The sequence below is a fragment of the Dipodomys merriami genome, unplaced genomic scaffold, assembly GCF_024711535.1.
Source record: "Dipodomys merriami isolate MVZ:Mamm:240054 unplaced genomic scaffold, mDipMer1.0.p SCAF_487, whole genome shotgun sequence".
In the NCBI taxonomy this organism is placed as follows: Eukaryota; Metazoa; Chordata; class Mammalia; order Rodentia; family Heteromyidae; genus Dipodomys; species Dipodomys merriami.
Window position 1 is genome coordinate 335,766 of NW_027206054.1, and position 16,455 is coordinate 352,220.

At 48.8% G+C, this 16,455-nt stretch overlaps 2 protein-coding genes across 2 annotated transcripts in view; both read right to left on the bottom strand.

Moving 5' to 3' along the window:
- LOC138809140 (alpha-aminoadipic semialdehyde dehydrogenase) overlaps positions 1 to 9,226 on the bottom strand; it is a 33,580-nt gene extending 24,354 nt beyond the window's left edge. The window contains exons 1-5 of the mRNA XM_069995564.1: positions 9,010 to 9,226; positions 7,669 to 7,722; positions 6,248 to 6,313; positions 2,797 to 2,877; positions 2,049 to 2,172 (exon numbers count right to left, since the gene is read on the bottom strand). Coding sequence (XP_069851665.1) covers positions 2,049 to 2,172; positions 2,797 to 2,877; positions 6,248 to 6,313; positions 7,669 to 7,722; positions 9,010 to 9,201 — 517 coding nt within the window. The 5' untranslated portion in view covers positions 9,202 to 9,226. The remainder of the gene's footprint in view (positions 1 to 2,048; positions 2,173 to 2,796; positions 2,878 to 6,247; positions 6,314 to 7,668; positions 7,723 to 9,009) is intronic.
- A 5,235-nt stretch (positions 9,227 to 14,461) lies between these two features.
- LOC138809138 (proline-rich protein 2-like) lies at positions 14,462 to 16,409 on the bottom strand. The gene is made up of 3 exons (XM_069995558.1): positions 16,311 to 16,409; positions 15,274 to 16,152; positions 14,462 to 14,578 (listed from the first exon to the last, which is right to left on the bottom strand). Exons 1-3 carry the CDS (start codon positions 16,407 to 16,409, stop codon positions 14,462 to 14,464), a joined length of 1,095 nt encoding a protein of 364 aa, XP_069851659.1.
- Between the last annotated feature and the right edge of the window lie 46 nt (positions 16,410 to 16,455).

A 16,455-nucleotide genomic window follows, 5' to 3' on the forward strand; every position in this document is an offset into this window, starting at 1 on the left:
GTGAATGAATGAGCTTCTACTTATACTCACAATGAGAAAATTAAAACTATAGGGGCTGGGGAACATAGCTCAGTGGTAGAGCCCTTGCCTTGCATGTGAAACAGCCTAGGTTTGGTCCCCAGTATCACCAAAAAGAAACAGAAAGAAAAAATAGAAATAGAAATAGATTGTAATAATAAACTTTAAAGTCAACCTTAATCCCACATAGTCTTCTTTTAATCGAAGGCAGATGGAACGGAGAAGAGCCAGAACAAAGGCTGTCTGTTCACAGACTCAGGCGAAAGCCCCAGCTCCACGGCCTGGCACAGCCTTCAGCCCTCTGGCCACATTCATGTTGTTACCCAGGCCTGGGGAATGTGCCAGGCGACGCACCACACTCCCAGGTCCCTGCAGCCAGGCAGGGCCTTTCTCCTCTCTCCTGTCCTTGCCCTTCTGCCTTGCTGACCTCTCTCCCTTTGCTTATAACCCTCTGCTCTCTGGATCAATACTGTAGGCACTCTGGATGAAGTTCAAACTCCTCCAGTCCCCTGCCCCTGTACTGCACCTTCCAGATGTACTGAACCAAGATGGCCCAATGGCCCAGATAAGCCAAACTCTCCCATCTCTCTCTCTCTCTCTCTGTGTGTGTGTGTGTGTGTGTGTTAGTTCTGGGGAGGAGCTTAGGGCCTGGGCTTTTGTGTTCAAGGCTTGCACTCTACCACTTAAGCCCCAGCGCCACTTCTGGCTTTTTGCTGGTTAATTGTAGGTAAGAGTCAAAGCCTACCCAGGCTGGCTTCGAACCACCATCCTCAGATCTCAGCCTCCTAAGCAGCTAGTATTACAGGCGTGTGCCACCAGTGCCCAGCCCCCATCTTACACTTTTACACAGGTTTCTTCCCTATTGGAAGCAACCCCTCACCCCAGTCCCAATATGTGATCTCTTGAGGTCTTCAGTTCGGTTATCTCACTTAAGTGGTCCTTCCTGCAAGCGCATGCAGACTGGAGTAAGGTACATGATCACCTCCTACCCTCCACCTGTAGAGCACCTGCCACGATCAAGCATTATCTCCTGCTCAAAACACAAGGGACTTATTTTCAAGCTTAGGAATTCTGAGGCTAGAGACTACACCTTACGGACCATGTTATCACCTATTCCACATTATCACCTATTAGACAGCCTGGAATACAGTCTGCAACGTTTACTGAGTTAATGAAGTCCAAGTTATCCCCAAATATCTGCATAGATGATTTTTTGAATGAGTCAGGTGTGGTGGTGCACACTCCAGAGGTCCAACGATCATAAATTTGGGACCAGTCTGGGCCACATAACAAGACTGTCTCTACCACTTGAGCCATGCCTCCATCCTTAAGGGATGTATAACTTTATAAACATTTAAGACATGCTAATAGCCTACTAGAATTAGCTTAATGTTTCCCTGCTAGTTTAGCACTTAAGTCATTTCTAATCTCTCTGGAGGCTGAAATAAACAATTTGCTCATAAACCTCTATTACATTTTAGATTATTTACTTAAGACACTTACAATTTGCTTTCAGGGTAAGGCTCTTTGGGAGTGTACTTTCTGATTGTTTTCTAAATGGTTAAAAAAGTATGATACCCACAGATTTCCCAAAACTATTATCTTTAAAGCAAAATAACGATGATCCTTTATCTAATGTCTTACTTTGCTTTCTTGGAAAATAAAGTTATTTTCAGCCAGGGACTGGTTTCTAGCACCTATAATCCTAGCTATCTGAAGTACTGCTGTTTAAGCCAGCCCTGTTTGAAAAGCTCAAAAGACTATTTCCAATTAGCCAGCAAAAACCCACACCAAAGGTGTAGCTCAAGTGGTAGAGTAGCAAGCTGAACAAACTAGCCAAGTAAGTGTAAGAGTAAGCTAGCCAGGTGAGTTCAAGCTCTGATGCTGACACATACAAAAAAGAAGTGAAGGTATTTTCATTTATTATATCTCAGTTACAACTCCTCTTTTGCGAAATTTCACAGCCAGAGCATTTTTGCGGTTCTCTGTATTAGCACGAAGCTCTTGGCTATACCAGCTTCCCGGCTTACTTTCTGAAGGTAGGATGGGTCCTCCAATCATCCTGGACAAGCCCACAGCATAGTCACAAACGTCCACGTACTCCTGAACCTCCCCCACACCTTCCACTAAGATCTTCCCCATCTCCAAGGACACCTAAATGCAAAGTAAAACATTGATTTGTGATTGACCATTTGGTGAGAGCAATAAACCAAGAAGAAAAATCTATTCTTATTTTCTGAAGAATTTTAAAACCATATACTTTTCTTCACATTTTCCTATCTATTTCAATCTTTCCTCTAAAACAGGATTTTTGTTGTCGTACTGGGGTTTGAATTCAGGGCTTCATGCTTGTTAGGCAGAAGCTCTACCACTTCAGCCACTTTTAACCCTAAAGGAAGAATTTTTGAAATTTACAAATTGAGTTTCTTAAAAATTCACCATCTTCTACACAGAAATACTTGACCTTCTTATTTCCCTTTGAGAAGATTACTTATTTGTCTATCTCTTTATGTAATTTTTGTACCAGTACTGGGGCTTGAACTCAGGGTCAGGGCATTCTCCCTTAGCTTTATCACTCAAGGCTGGCACTCAACACTTGAGCAACAGCTCCACTTGTAGTTTGGGGCTCATTAACTGGAGGTGAGAATCTCTGTGACTTTCCTGCCTGGGCTGGCTTCAAACTAGGATCCTCAGATCAGCCTCCTGAGTAATGAGGATTTTAGGCGTGAGCCACCGATAATGGCTGGAGAGGGTTCTTTATATACACAAACACTTTACCAAGCTTCCCAGAACTTGGATCTTCTCCCGTAAGGCATCCCCAATCTGTCTTACGATCTCTCCACGCTTTGGAGCAGGAATCTAAAAGAGAGGAAATTTGGTTTCTGTCGTAAAGTATACATTCATGTCTAAAACATGCTGGATGGGTATTGGATGAAAACAAGGTACAATCACCTCTAACAACATTTTTTTTAAATCACAACAGAGATTGCGATATGCTAAACACTGAGACTACAATTACAAGTGATACCTCCAAGGAGCTAATACCTATGAAGAAGGTATAGAAGGAATTAGAACCACCACAAATAGTCACAAATTGCCAGCAGGGCTGAAAAGACCAAGGAAACCCAATGGGACTGAAACTCAGAAAAAAGCAAGACAAGAGACAGAGAATATCACTAAGGTGAGAAAGTAGACTTGAGGCCTGAAGGATGGAAAAAGTCAACCATAGAAACATGCTTCTAATGGAAAAGACTTCTTTGAAAGCAGTCTGACCGGAGAGCCAGTGTATAGATAGCTAGATGATTTTAAGGAGTCAGAATCTTAGTCGAGATACAATGTGAAATCATCCGTGGTATTTAACTCAAATGAACTAAATGAAACTGGTTTGCTCTAGCACAGTCAACGCTCTCACAAAGAATCTTCCCCACTCGGGACAATCCAAAAGGAATAATACCTCTTTAAGAGTGCAACAAGCTGTCTGTGTTGTTGTTGTTGTTGCTTTGATTACTTGAGCTTGGTTTTTGAGACAGATCTCAATACATTGCTTAGACTGATCAAGAGCTAGGGTGCTGGCAATCCTCCTGCCTGAGATTGCTGTGGGAATTAAAGGTGAGTATCACCCTGCCCAGGCAACTTAGTACTTGTCTGAGGTACCAACCAGCTACCTCTCTGCATCACTGACCACAGCGATGCACATCATTTTCCCACAGCCACAGAGGCACCGTTAGGAACAGTTCCGTCTCTCCCTAAACTTTGAACTTGATTGCTTAACACAAATTCTAATCAAAGGAATGACATGCACCAAAACCTAGCTTGCTCATTTTGTATTGAAGAGATTGGGGCTAAGGAGACCAAATTTGATTATGATACTTACTGTGCTGGGGCTCAAACCTAGAAGTACTCCACCACTGAATTACACACCCACCTCTCTAGACCTCTTTTTTGGGGAGGTGGGGGAAGGAGGCAGTCTCGGCATATAATCTCAGGCAGACCTTGAACTCTTGATCTTTCTACCTCTTCTTAGTGAAATTGCCAGCATGCACCACCACATCTGTCTTCCATTCCTCCAATTTAACTTTTGTTACCTATTTATTTTGTGTGAATCAGAAATGAGGTTTGAACTCAGAGCCTCCCACATTCACTTTTCTTTTCTACTCACTTTTCTTCCCAGACTGTCTTCAAACTCGGATCCTCAGACCTCAGCCTCTTGAGTAACTAGGATTAAAGGTGTGAGCAACCAACACCAAGCTCCTTTCTTATTCTTAAACAAGAGGCTGAGAAGGTGGCTCAGTGGTAGAGTGCTTGCATGAGGCCCTGGATTTGATTCCTTAGCACCACATAAGCAGAAAAATGGAAGTGGTGCTATGGCTCAAATGGTAGAGCACTAGCCTTGAGCTGAAGAGCTGAGGGACAGTGCCCAGGCCCAGAGTTCAAGCCCCACAAGTGACCAAAAAGAAAAAAAAAAAATCGGTCCTAGTATGTGTACTTGAACTCAGGGCCTTGATGCTGTCCCTTTTCTTCTTCATTCACAGCTGGAGTTCTACCACGTAAGCCATACCTCCACTACCAGTTTTCTGGTGATTAATTGAAGATAGGAATCTCACTGACTTTCCAGCCTGGTCTGGCTTCAAACCTTGATCCTTAGGGTTCAGCCTCCTGAGTAGATAAGATTATAGGAAAGGGCCACCAGTGCCCAGCTTGAGAAAGAAAATTTCATAAGTAAAATAATAAGTGACACTGCTCTGCACACAATCCTCTCTGCCCAGGTAGATGAGCTAGCATCTCCACATTGCTGTGCTGGAGAAAGAACACTTTTCCTTGTGGACAGCAGAACTCAGAATTAAAGAGGAGGAAGGGTGTAATCCCTGCTCTGCCCAGGACAGTCTTGGCTGAGCGGAGTCTACATCCAGCCCAGGGCTCTCTGGAGAGTCTTCTCTTCCTACCACCCCACTTCTAGCCCCCTTGTAATCATTGACTCAGAGAAAACACCGGACTCAAAGTGTTTCGCAAATCCTTCAGCACTTCGTTCTGCCCCACACTGAACCTTGCACACAGCGGGCTCTACTGTAAGCACTTGCAATAATCAGTCAGTTATTTAATCCTCACAACAGCCCCAGCCTCACTTTTGACCATTCCGAGGATGGAAGGCAAAGTGAGCCTGGGAAATCCAGGCCTTCCCTGCTCTCTGTTACTGTCGCTCCAAGGGAGCTGCCTCCCCCCCCCACTGACAGATCATTTTATCTCCTGAGGGAGATTCAGAGCTCAGAGCTCAAGGAGAGAGAATGTGCCTCACAAACCATGGGGGCCCTGTTCCTGAGAAAGGCACATGGCCTTCTATAGAGACACCCCTCCCAGGTAAATCTGGAGGGGAAGGAAGAACAGATAGGTATTTCTCCATTCTATGTACTCTACTATAACTTAATTGAGTATAAGGTGTTCATACCTGCAGCTTATATGCCACCGGGACAGAGTTCTAACCCATTAACAATTACCTACGCACTGGATGTCAAACCCAGGAAAGACACAACAAGCCCAACAATAGGTAGAAATTGATCACAGCTCTAAGTAGTGCACATTTCAACAATGTCACATGTGTGTCGTGTGTGTGTGTGTGTGTGTGTGTGCGTGTGTGTGTGATAGAGAGAGAGAGAGAGAGAGAGAGAGAGAGAGAGAGAGAGAGAGAGAGAGTGAGAGAGAGAGAGAGTGTACTAGAGCTTAAACTCAGAGCCTGGACACTGTGTCTTAGCTTTTTCACTCAAGATTGATGCTCTACTCCATGTACCACAGCTCCACTTCTAGCTTTTTTTTTTTTTTTTTTTTTTTTGAGTCCGGTCGTGGGGCCTGAACTCTGGGCCTGGGCACTGTCCCTCAGCTCTTCAGCTCAAGGCTAGTGCTCTACCACTTGAGCCAAAGCGCCACTTCCGGCTTTTTTTTTCTTTTTGCTTATGTGGTGCTGAGGAATCGAACCCAGGGCCTCAGGCATGCAAAGCAAGCACTCTACCACTGAGCCACCTTCCCAGCCCCACTTCTAGCTTTTTGCTAGTCAATTGGAGATAAGAATGTTACAGACTTTCCTACCTGCACTGGCTTCACACCTTAATCCTCAGATCTCAGCCTCCTGAGCAGCTAAGCCTACAAGCATGAGGCACAGTGCCTAGTGTACAATCCGTCTTCTCACAGCTGTCACAGGTGACCCTCCTGAGCTTCCCACCACACAGGCCACACTTACATCTGCCCAGACTTTCCAAGCCTCTCTTGCTTTCTTCACAGTTTCTTCATAGTCTGCTATACTGGCCTAAATTCAGAATTAGGGAAAACGAAAAGGAATTAAAAATGGATGATCTACTTCCTGAACACAATTTTTTTTTTTTGAAATGTGAAAAATATCTCTATTTCTAAAAATTATCTCGGGGCTGGGGATCTAAATAGCAGAGGGTTTTCCTGGGATGGGCAAAACCCTGGGTTCCATCCCCAGTGCTGCAAATAAATAAATTAATAGAAAATCTGGCTATAGCCAGGCGCTGGTGGCTCACACCTGTAATCCCAGCTACTCAGGAGGCTGAGATCTGAGGATTGTGGTCCAAAGCCAGCCCAGGCAGGAAACTCCGTGAGACTCTTATCTCCAATAAACCACTAGAAAACTGGAAGTGGCATTGTGGCTCAAGTGGTAGAGTGCTCCCCTTGAGCCATCCCAGCAGGATGGAATGCTGCTGGGCTTTAAAACCTTGCTTTTCAAAGCAAGTTCTACTAGCTTCCTCTAGGAAGACACCTGATCTGCATTAGAAAAGTAGAACCATTAGCTCAGCACACAGGCTCACACTTTAACTCCCAACTACTCAAGAGGAGGAGATGAGGATCTTTTTGCCTGGACAAAAAGATAGCAAGACTCCCATCCCTATGTGGTAATGAATATCTGTAATTCCAGCTACTTAGTAGGCAGAAGCAGGAGGATAATAAATTCAAAGTCAGCCTAGGCAAAAGGTAAAGAGACCCTACTTCAAAGACAATATAAAGCTGGGCACTGGTGGCTCATGCCTTTAATCCTTAGTTACTCAGGAGGCTAAGACCTGAGGATCATGAGATCTGAGGAGTGAGGTAAAAAGCCAGCCCACGCAGAAAGTCCAAGAGACTCTTATCTCCAATTAACCACTAGAAAACTAGAAGGGAATCTGGGCCTCAATCTAGCCTTGAGCAAAAGAGTTCAGAGACAGAGCCCAGACCTGAGTTCAAGCCCTATGACTGACCAAAAAACAAAAACAAAAACAGACAAAATAAATAAAAAATAAAAGCAACAGTGCTAGTGACTAAACTCAAGTGGTAGAGCACTTAAAAAATGACTACTCTGCATTTATATGCATCTATATTACTTTTTTTTCAGTCATGACGCTTGAGTTCAGTGCCTAGATACTGTCCCTTACCTTTTTATGCTCAATGCTAGTGTGCTACCACTTTAAGCCACAGCACCACTACCAGTTTTCTGGTAAGATAAGAGCCTCACAGATTTTGCTGTCCAGGCTGACTTGAACCATGATCCTCAGATCTCAGTCTCCTGAGTAACTAGGATTACAGATGTGAGCCACAAGTGCCAGGCTTGTATTACTCTTGAGTGACACAAACTTCCTGAGAGCAGTTTGAATTTTAAAAACTCACCTGTCGAACTCTTGCTATTGGTTCATTGTTAGCAGGACAATAGGTTGTAATAACCTGAAAAAAGATAGAAAATATTATACACAGAAATACATTATCAGCCGGGCGCTGGTGGCTCACGCCTGTAATCCTAGCTACTCAGGAGGCTGAGATCTGAGGATCGCGGTTCAAAGCCAGCCCGGGCAGGAGAGACCGTGAGACTCCTATCTCCAATAAACCACCAGAAAACCGGAAGTGGCGCTGTAGCTCAAGTGGTAGAGTGCTCGCCTTGAGCTGAAGAGCTGAGGGACAGCTCCCAGGCCCAGAGTTCAAGCCCCACGACCGACAAAAAAAAAAAAGAAATACATTATCTTGCCCATGTAATTGTAACCCCTCTGTACAGTATTTTCACAATAAAAAATAAAAAAAGAAAATATTATACACAGAAATCATAATCCTCTCCAAATTGAGAGAACCATACAAACAGGGAGAAGAAAACAGAAGGAAAACAAAAACTAAAATACAAGTTTAAATGAGAAACATTTCCATTAACCATTATTATAATTAAACCCCTATAGGTCTTTGACTTCTAACCTAAACATTAGGAACCACCTTTTCATAAGATCTACTTTTTCCACCTAAGTATCAGCTATATACAAAAAAAAAAAAAAAAAGCCCTAATGTAACCGGTTATTTGACCAAAGGAAGCCAGACCCTGTGGCCTGTACCTAGAATCCAGCTGCTCAGGAGGCAGAGGCAGATGGATTGTGGCAAAAGGCTGTACCACAGAAAAGCACAAGACCTACCTGAAAAATAAACTAAAAGCAAAAGGACTGCGGAGTGACTCAAGTGGTCCTGCATGTGGCCTAGCACGCAGGAAGCCCAGAGTTTAAAAAGCAATAATAATAATAATAAAAGGCCACAAGAAAAACAGGATGAAACTTCTAGTTCCACGTCTGTGAAACATTTAAAATCACTTATATCTCCTACAATCACAGAAAACCATACCGCCATACTTCCTCCAACAAAGCAGATTCAGTATGTAACTTTTTTTGTTCTTTGTGCCAGTACTGGGTCTTGAACCCAGGGCCTAGACACTGTCCCTTACTTTTTCATGCTCAAGGCCTACGCCCTACCACTGGAGCTACGGCTCCATTTCCAGAGTTTTGCTGGCTAATGAAAGGTAGGAGTGTTACAGACTTTCCTGCCCAGGCTGGCTTCACACCGTGATCCTCAGGGTGTTTCACTGATCAGAAACCGGGCGCCGCGGAGCCTGGAAGCTTCTGGTCGGGCTCTGCACCCCCACCCCCACCCCACGGGGCACCGGCCGAGTCGGGCCGCGGGTGCGAACCCGGGCGCCCCTACCTCTCCCCGGCCGCCCCAGCTCCCGTTGTACACGCCCTCGTTTTCCTCGCCCAGCCCCAGCTCCTTGAGCCAAGCAAACTGGGGCTGGTGGATCAGCAGGGTGGACATGAAGGCGACAGGCCCGCTTCGGGGTTCGGGAAACGCGCGGCACTTCACGGCGCGCACCCCCAGCGCGCGGGCCGAACGCCACATCCCGAGACCGCGCCCGGAACCCCGCGGCGGCGCCGGGGCGCCGCTGAAATAGAGCCCCGCCCCCTTCCGGAGAGCGCGCATTGGCCGGTCCCGGCCCCGCCCGTGCACCGCCCCCTGCAGGAGGGCGCCCATTGGTCGTGCCCGGCCCCGCCCATGCCCCGCCCCCCACGGCGCCCGCCCTCCTCCGTCCCCTGCCACTCCCCCTTCCCACTGCTCCTCCTCGCTGGGAGGGAGCGTGGGGGCTGCGGCCCGCTGGTGAGAGACCCGGGAACCTTGGCCGGGCTGGGAATGCTTTTCAGCAAAATCGTGGCTCTAAAGTACAGGAGATTAGAGCAGAGCCAATCTGGCTGCAGCAGTGCCTTCGGTGCGCATTCTGATTCCACTGCGTTCTGGGCTCGCTCGCTCCCCCCCTCCTCCCGTGTGCTAGAACTCAAGGCCTTGCTCTGTGTGTGTGTGTGTGTCTCTCTCTCTCTCTCTTTCTCTCTCTCGATCTCAGGGCCTTGCACTCTTGTTTGGCTTTTACCGCTCAAAGCTGGCACTCTACCACTCAAGCCACACTTCCACTTCCAGCTTTGTGCTGGTTAATTGAAGTAAAAGCTTCTTAGAATTTGGAAGGCACACCTGTAATCCTAGCTACTCTGAAGCCTGAGATCTGAGGACTGCAAGAAGCCCGTCCAGCCAGACTCTTATCCCCAATTAACTATTCAGAAAAAGCCTAAGGTGGAGCTGCGGCTCAAGTGGTAGAGAGCTAGCCTTGAGCAAAAGCAGCTCAGGGACAGTAATGCTCCCTACAAGCCACAGGAGGGGCAAAAAGAAAAAAGGGTGTTTTGGAGTTCTCCACCTGGGCTGGCTTCCAACTGCAATCCTCAGACCCCAGTCTCCTGAGTAGCTAGGATTGTGTCTTTTCTTTTTTTTTTTTTTTTTTTTGGGTCCGGTTGTAGGGCCTGAACTCTGGGCCTGGGCGCTGTCCCTCAGCTCTTTAGCTCAAGGCTAGCACTCTACCACTTGAGCCAAAGCGCCACTTCCGGCTTTTTTTCCCCCTGCTTATGTGGTGCTGAGGAATCAAACCCAGGGCCTCATGCATGCAAGGAAAGCACTCTACCACTGAGCCACCTTCCCAGCCCTGTGTCTTTTCTTTAAATTTGGTCCTGAAGTTTGAATTCAGGACCCAAACTTGCAAGGCTGGCACTCTTACCACTTGAGCCATGTCTCCAGACCAGTTTTTTGCTGGTTAATTCACAATGCTGACAAGGAAGGTTAGCTTCTTTTCCTTTACCAAGTCAGTAGCAGGCTCATGGGTATCTTTCTAAACCAGTTCTGGGAAGACAGGACCCAGCAACGGCTCCCCTTGAAAACTAGGGTACCTGGCTCTCCACCTCCTCTTTACAAAACTCACTGGCCCTGCCCCACAGGAGACCAGGGAACATCTGAAACAATGAGTTCCCTGCCCTTTTAAGGGGATAGGGGATGGCCCCAGGGCATAGTGTGTATTAAGCATGAACTCTACCATATCCCCAGTCCCAGGAGCAATGAATTGATGAGAAGAACAGGAAAAGATAGAACTGAATGGGTCACAAGAGAAAGCCTACGACAACGCAGAACCCTGAAGAAATGGAAATGTACTCACTGAACACAGGAGCTTTGAACCAGTTCCGAGTTAGAAGTGGCACAATTTGCAAATGGCCTGTGGCCTCTCCTAATGACCATCAAAGATGTTGCAGGGTAGTGATTAGATACAGCTTACTTCTACTTAGAATAGCCTGGGTGTTTGCTGGTAGACTTTCTTTCAGAAAGGTGTAGCCTAAACAGAGCTACCTACCCCACTGCAGTGTTAAATGGGGGAAATCACTGCCACCCATTTTCTAAAGCTCAGAACCTGACTTGTCAATGCCGTTTTTCTGGTAAGACTTTTTCTGGGTAAACTCTTACTAATCAAGTTCTTTAAAAAGTGCAGGACTGAGAATGTGACTTAGTGGAAGAGTGCTTGCCTAGCATGCATGAAGCCCTGGGTTCGATTCTTCAGTACCACATACACAGAAAAAGCCAGAAGTGGTGCTGTGGCTCAAGTGGTAGAGTGCTAGCCTTGAGCAAAAGAAGTTCAGGGACAGCCCAGGTATATATACAGAGTACCGGATTATTTGAGAGAGCAAATTATCTCCTGAGAAGACTAGCTATTCAAATCTATTCAAATCCTCTCTGGAGGGGCTGGGAAGGTGGCTCAGTGGTAAAGCGCTTGCCTTGCATGCTTGAAGCCCTGGGTTCGATTCCTTAGCACCCATAAGCAAAAAAAAAAGGCCAGAAGTGACGCTGTGGCTCAAGTGGTAGAGCACTAGCCTTGAGCTGAAGAGCTAAAGGACAGCGCCCAGGTTCAGAGTTCAGGCCCATGACCGGACCCAAAAAAAAAATCCTCTCTGGAGGAGAATGTTGTTTAAGAGGCCTAGAATCAGCCAGGCAGTAATGATTTATTACCTGGTCAAGGAAGAAGAGCTGTGGCCTTGAATGAAAAGATCAGGGATTTTGTTAGGTAAACTTACATGTGTATAGATAGGAAAGACGCACCAGCAAGGGTAGTGGTAGGCACATTCCTGTGCACGCTCAATTCAGTGTCCTAATCGTGGTCTAACAGGATGAACACTAGCACCTTTGGTACAATTTAACATTATAATAAGGTTAAGTTTACTTTGGGTCATTTAAAAAGAATGAGCCAGACTATCTCGGTGCTTTGGGATGGTTTGTGTAAATTTCTTCTAAGATCCTTAGCTGGCACACACACACACACATACACACACACACGTGCACACACACACATACACACACACACACACACACACACACACACACACACACACACACATGGAAAAAAGAAAGAAAGAAAGGCTGGTGGGCAGACATGCAAACCCAAGTGCTGGGTAGGATGTGAATCAACTAAAATTTTCAATGATTGCTGACTAAATAAATTTAATATAAATGTTTTGGGATTTTCATAAAGTCCTAGCTAAATCTCCAAAGAATTATATCAAATGAGAGAAGCCAGATACAAAAGACAACAGTAAAATCAGTCCATACATAAGATAATATGGGAAAGAGGCTGTGGAATAGTGATGGACTGAGGTTGGTAAGACTCCCCAAAGTCAGGCCTCTGACCTATAACTTTGGTAACAGTTTTGTTATCTATAGGATACTGGAAAACTATGTATGGGAAAACCAACCACATTTAGAACTCAAAATGGCTTGGTAAGTTTCTGCTAAACTCCTACACTCTATTGCATGATAAGCAGAAATTGATTTGGGATGGATTTTTTTTTTGCAGTTCTGGGCCTTCCGCATACTAAACACTCAACCACTGAGCTATACTCAACCCCAACCAATATTTCTTCATCACCTGTCCTTCCAGTGCACAAAGTCACTAAGCCAGACACATCAGGAAACAGTGAATAGAGCAGATCTGTTAGTGGGAAATTCTGACACAAAATAAATACACTACTACTGATGTCCTGAAGAAGGCCATGGGTTTGAGAATGGTGTAGGTATTCTGTTCTACTTAGGGAAATTGAAGAGGCTGAAGAATGCCTCTTTGAGATGACATTTGGTCAGACTGCTGGACTTCTTTTTGCTCTACTCAGATAAGAATTGTGGGTAGTCAAAGAGAAGGTCTAGTGTTAGTAGTCCTGGGCCCTTGAGTTCCTAATGCCTAAGGGCTGGACTAGCCGACTCAGGACACTTACAATTCCAAGCCCTGACAATTTGGGGCCTATTGCTCCAGGCTTTAGTTGGAGAGTTGCTTCTCTGGGCTACCCTCATCAAGCCTGGAATTTGGCAGCTATTATAATCCTCAGCTTCCAGCAGTAGTGACTAGCAACCAGCAGGTGGTGGTAGCAGACAGCACCTGCTAATGTTACATTTCCTAAACAGGCCTCCTGTATTAGGACGTTCAGCTTCACAGTGGCCAGTGTTAAAGAGTTCACGGGTCTAGAGTATCTGAGACCCTTGACTGTTTTGTTGTTAATGTTGTTGGGGCCTGGGCGCTGTCCCTGAGCCTTTTTGTGCTCAAGGCTAGTGCTCTACCACTGGAGCCACAGTGCCACTTCCAGTTTTCAGTGGTTAGCTGAAGATAGGAGTCTTATGGAGATTTTTCTGCCAGGGTTGGCTCTGAACCCTGATCCTCAAGTCTCAGCCTCCTGAGTAGCTAGGAGTACAAGCATGAGCCAAAGGCACCCAGCAAACCCTTGATTCTTTTTTTTTTTTTTTGGTCCGGTCGTGGGGCCTGAACTCTGGGCCTGGGCGCTGTCCCTCAGCTCTTCAGCTCAAGGCTAGCGCTCTACCACTTGAGCCACAGCACCACTTCCGGCTTTTTTCTTTTTGCTTATGTGGTGCTGAGGAATTGAACCCAGGGCCTCGAGCATGCAAGGCAAGTGCTCTACCACTGAGCCACCTTCCCAGCCCAAACCCTTGATTCTTAAGGCTGATACCTCCCTGGGATGCTTCCAGTAACTAGGACTTCACTTTCTCATCTCCAGTTCTACAGGGCCATTGTTGTCTTTGCCTCTTCTCCTTGCCACTCCTAGTCACTCCCTGGAACTCTGCAGCCACCCTCTCCTCCTACAGCCATCACGACTCCTACACTCCCATGGGCTCAAAGGGTACAGCACTTGCCTAGCAGTGAAGTTTGATTCCCAGTACAGTCTCTCTCTCTCTCTCTCTCTCTCTCTCTCTCTCAAACACATACACACACACACACACACACACACACACACACACACACACACACACACACACACACACACACACACACACACACCACGAAAGAAAAAGAGAAAAAAAAAAGCACGATAAAGTCTGTTAGTCAAAAGGGGAATGGTGGCAGCGGTGTTTGCACCCAGATTGTTGGTACCCCTGCTGGGCTACTGAGAAGTGCTCCCCCCTAGCCTGGGTAAAAGACAGCCACTAAGAGTTCACCAGTGTTTGTTACCCAGTGTCTAAAACGGTTGTTAATGTTAAGAAACTGGAGGAGAAAGGAAGAAAACAGGCTGGACTCGATTTTCATCAGGCTAGGACGGTTTGTTGACGTAGAGCAGTGAGGCTTGGAGACTGTGCAGAAGTTGGATTTTTATGGGGTCGGAGCAAGGAGGCAGAGGTTAATGGCAAAGCCCTTAGGCCTAGGGAGCTGGGGGGCTTTACGCTGGGGCCCAGGATGGCCTGTTTACAGCCAGGCCCGGGGGGCTGCCCTGCCTGTGTCAGGCAGTCTGCGGTCTTTGGGGGTTCACCTGGTGTCTGTGTGCACCTGGGAAGCAGGGTGAGCCATCTTTCTGTTAACGTCTTCTGGAGCTGGAGCTGGGCACGGCAGCAGCTGCGGGCCGCTGTGCACTGTGCCCACAGACTGGGTGGAGCGGGCAGGCTGGCGCGGGGAGACAGTCCAACCTGGCTGCCCGGCTGACAGTCACCCACGCAGGACGGTGGGGGCACCAGAGAAGGCTGCCAAGGACTGAGTAAGGTATGGGGTGAACAGGTTAGCTTATTTAAAAGAAAAGTGAACATGAAAAGGAGGCACTGACAATAAGGCCAGTTTTGTTACCAGCAGTTTAACAGTGCTTAACGGTGCTTTAAAAGTATTGAACCAGCCGGGGGCGCCGGTGGCTCATGCCTGTAATCCGAGCTACTCAGGAGGCTGAGATCTGAGGATCAGGGTTCAAAGCCAGCCCGGGCAGGAAAGTCCATGAGATCTTATCTCCAATAAACCACAAGAAAAGAGGTAGAGCGTTCGCCTTGAGCTGAAGAGCGCAGGGACAGCGCCCAGGCCCAGAGTTCAACCAAATAACCTTGGGGTAGAGTTAGGGCACGGGCTCCTGAGGAAGTGCCTTCCAAGTGTGTATGGGGGGGGGGGAGGAGGGGGAGCCTGGACGGATCCTCTCTCAGGGAGTGGGGGAGGGGGGGACCCCGGGACTGGATCCGCTCTCTCGGGGAGTGACGGGGGGGGGGGGGGGCAGGACTGGATCCACTCTCGGGGAGTGATGGGGGGGGGACCCCGGGACTGGATCCGCTCTCGGGGAATGACGGGGGGGGGGACCCCGGGACTGGATCCGCTCTCGGGGAATGATGGGGGGGACCCCGGGACTGGATCCGCTCTCGGGGAGTGAGGGGGGGGAACCCCGGGACTGGATCCGCTCTCGGGGAGTGAGGGGGGGAACCCCGGGACTGGATCCGCTCTCGGGGAGTGATGGGGGGGACCCCGGGACTGGATCTGCTCTCGGGGAGTGATGGGGGGAACCCCGGGACTGGATCCGCTCTCGGGGAATGATGGGGGGGACCCCGGGGCTGGATCTGCTCTCGGGGAGTGATGGGGGGAACCCCGGGGCTGGATCTGCTCTCGGGGAATGATGGGGGGGACCCCGGGGCTGGATCCGCTCTCAGGGAATGACTGGGGGGACCCCGGGACTGGATCTGCTCTGGATCCGCTCTCGGGGAGTGACGGTGGGGGGGACCCCGGGGCTGGATCCGCTCTCGGGGAGTGACTGGGGGGGGACCCCGGGACTGGATCCGCTCTCGGGGAATGATGGGGGGGACCCCGGGACTGGATCCGCTCTCGGGGAGTGAGGGGGGGGAACCCCGGGACTGGATCCGCTCTCGGGGAGTGAGGGGGGGAACCCCGGGACTGGATCCGCTCTCGGGGAGTGATGGGGGGGACCCCGGGACTGGATCCGCTCTCGGGGAGTGATGGGGGGAACCCCGGGACTGGATCTGCTCTCGGGGAGTGATGGGGGGAACCCCGGGACTGGATCCGCTCTCGGGGAATGATAGGGGGGACCCCGGGGCTGGATCTGCTCTCGGGGAATGATGGGGGGACCCCGGGGCTGGATCCGCTCTCAGGGAATGACTGGGGGGACCCCGGGACTGGATCTGCTCTGGATCCGCTCTCGGGGAGTGACGGTGGGGGGGACCCCGGGGCTGGATCCGCTCTCAGGGAATGACAGGGGGGGACCCCGGGGCTGGATCCGCTCTCAGGGAATGACGGGGGGGGACCCCGGGACTGGATCCGCTCTCGGGGAGTGACGGTGGGGGGACCCCGGGACTGGATCCGCTCTCGGGGAGTGACGGGGGCGGGGTGCGCAGACCCCCGGGATGGAGGCGCAGGAGCAGAAGCGGGAAAGCCAGTCCGAGCACCGGGTGAAGGGCGTGAGACCACGGGGGACTCCGGGGCCGCAGCGCTGCATCCGCTTAGGTTCTCCGGGAGACAAGCTTGCTCGGAACGACTTGGCT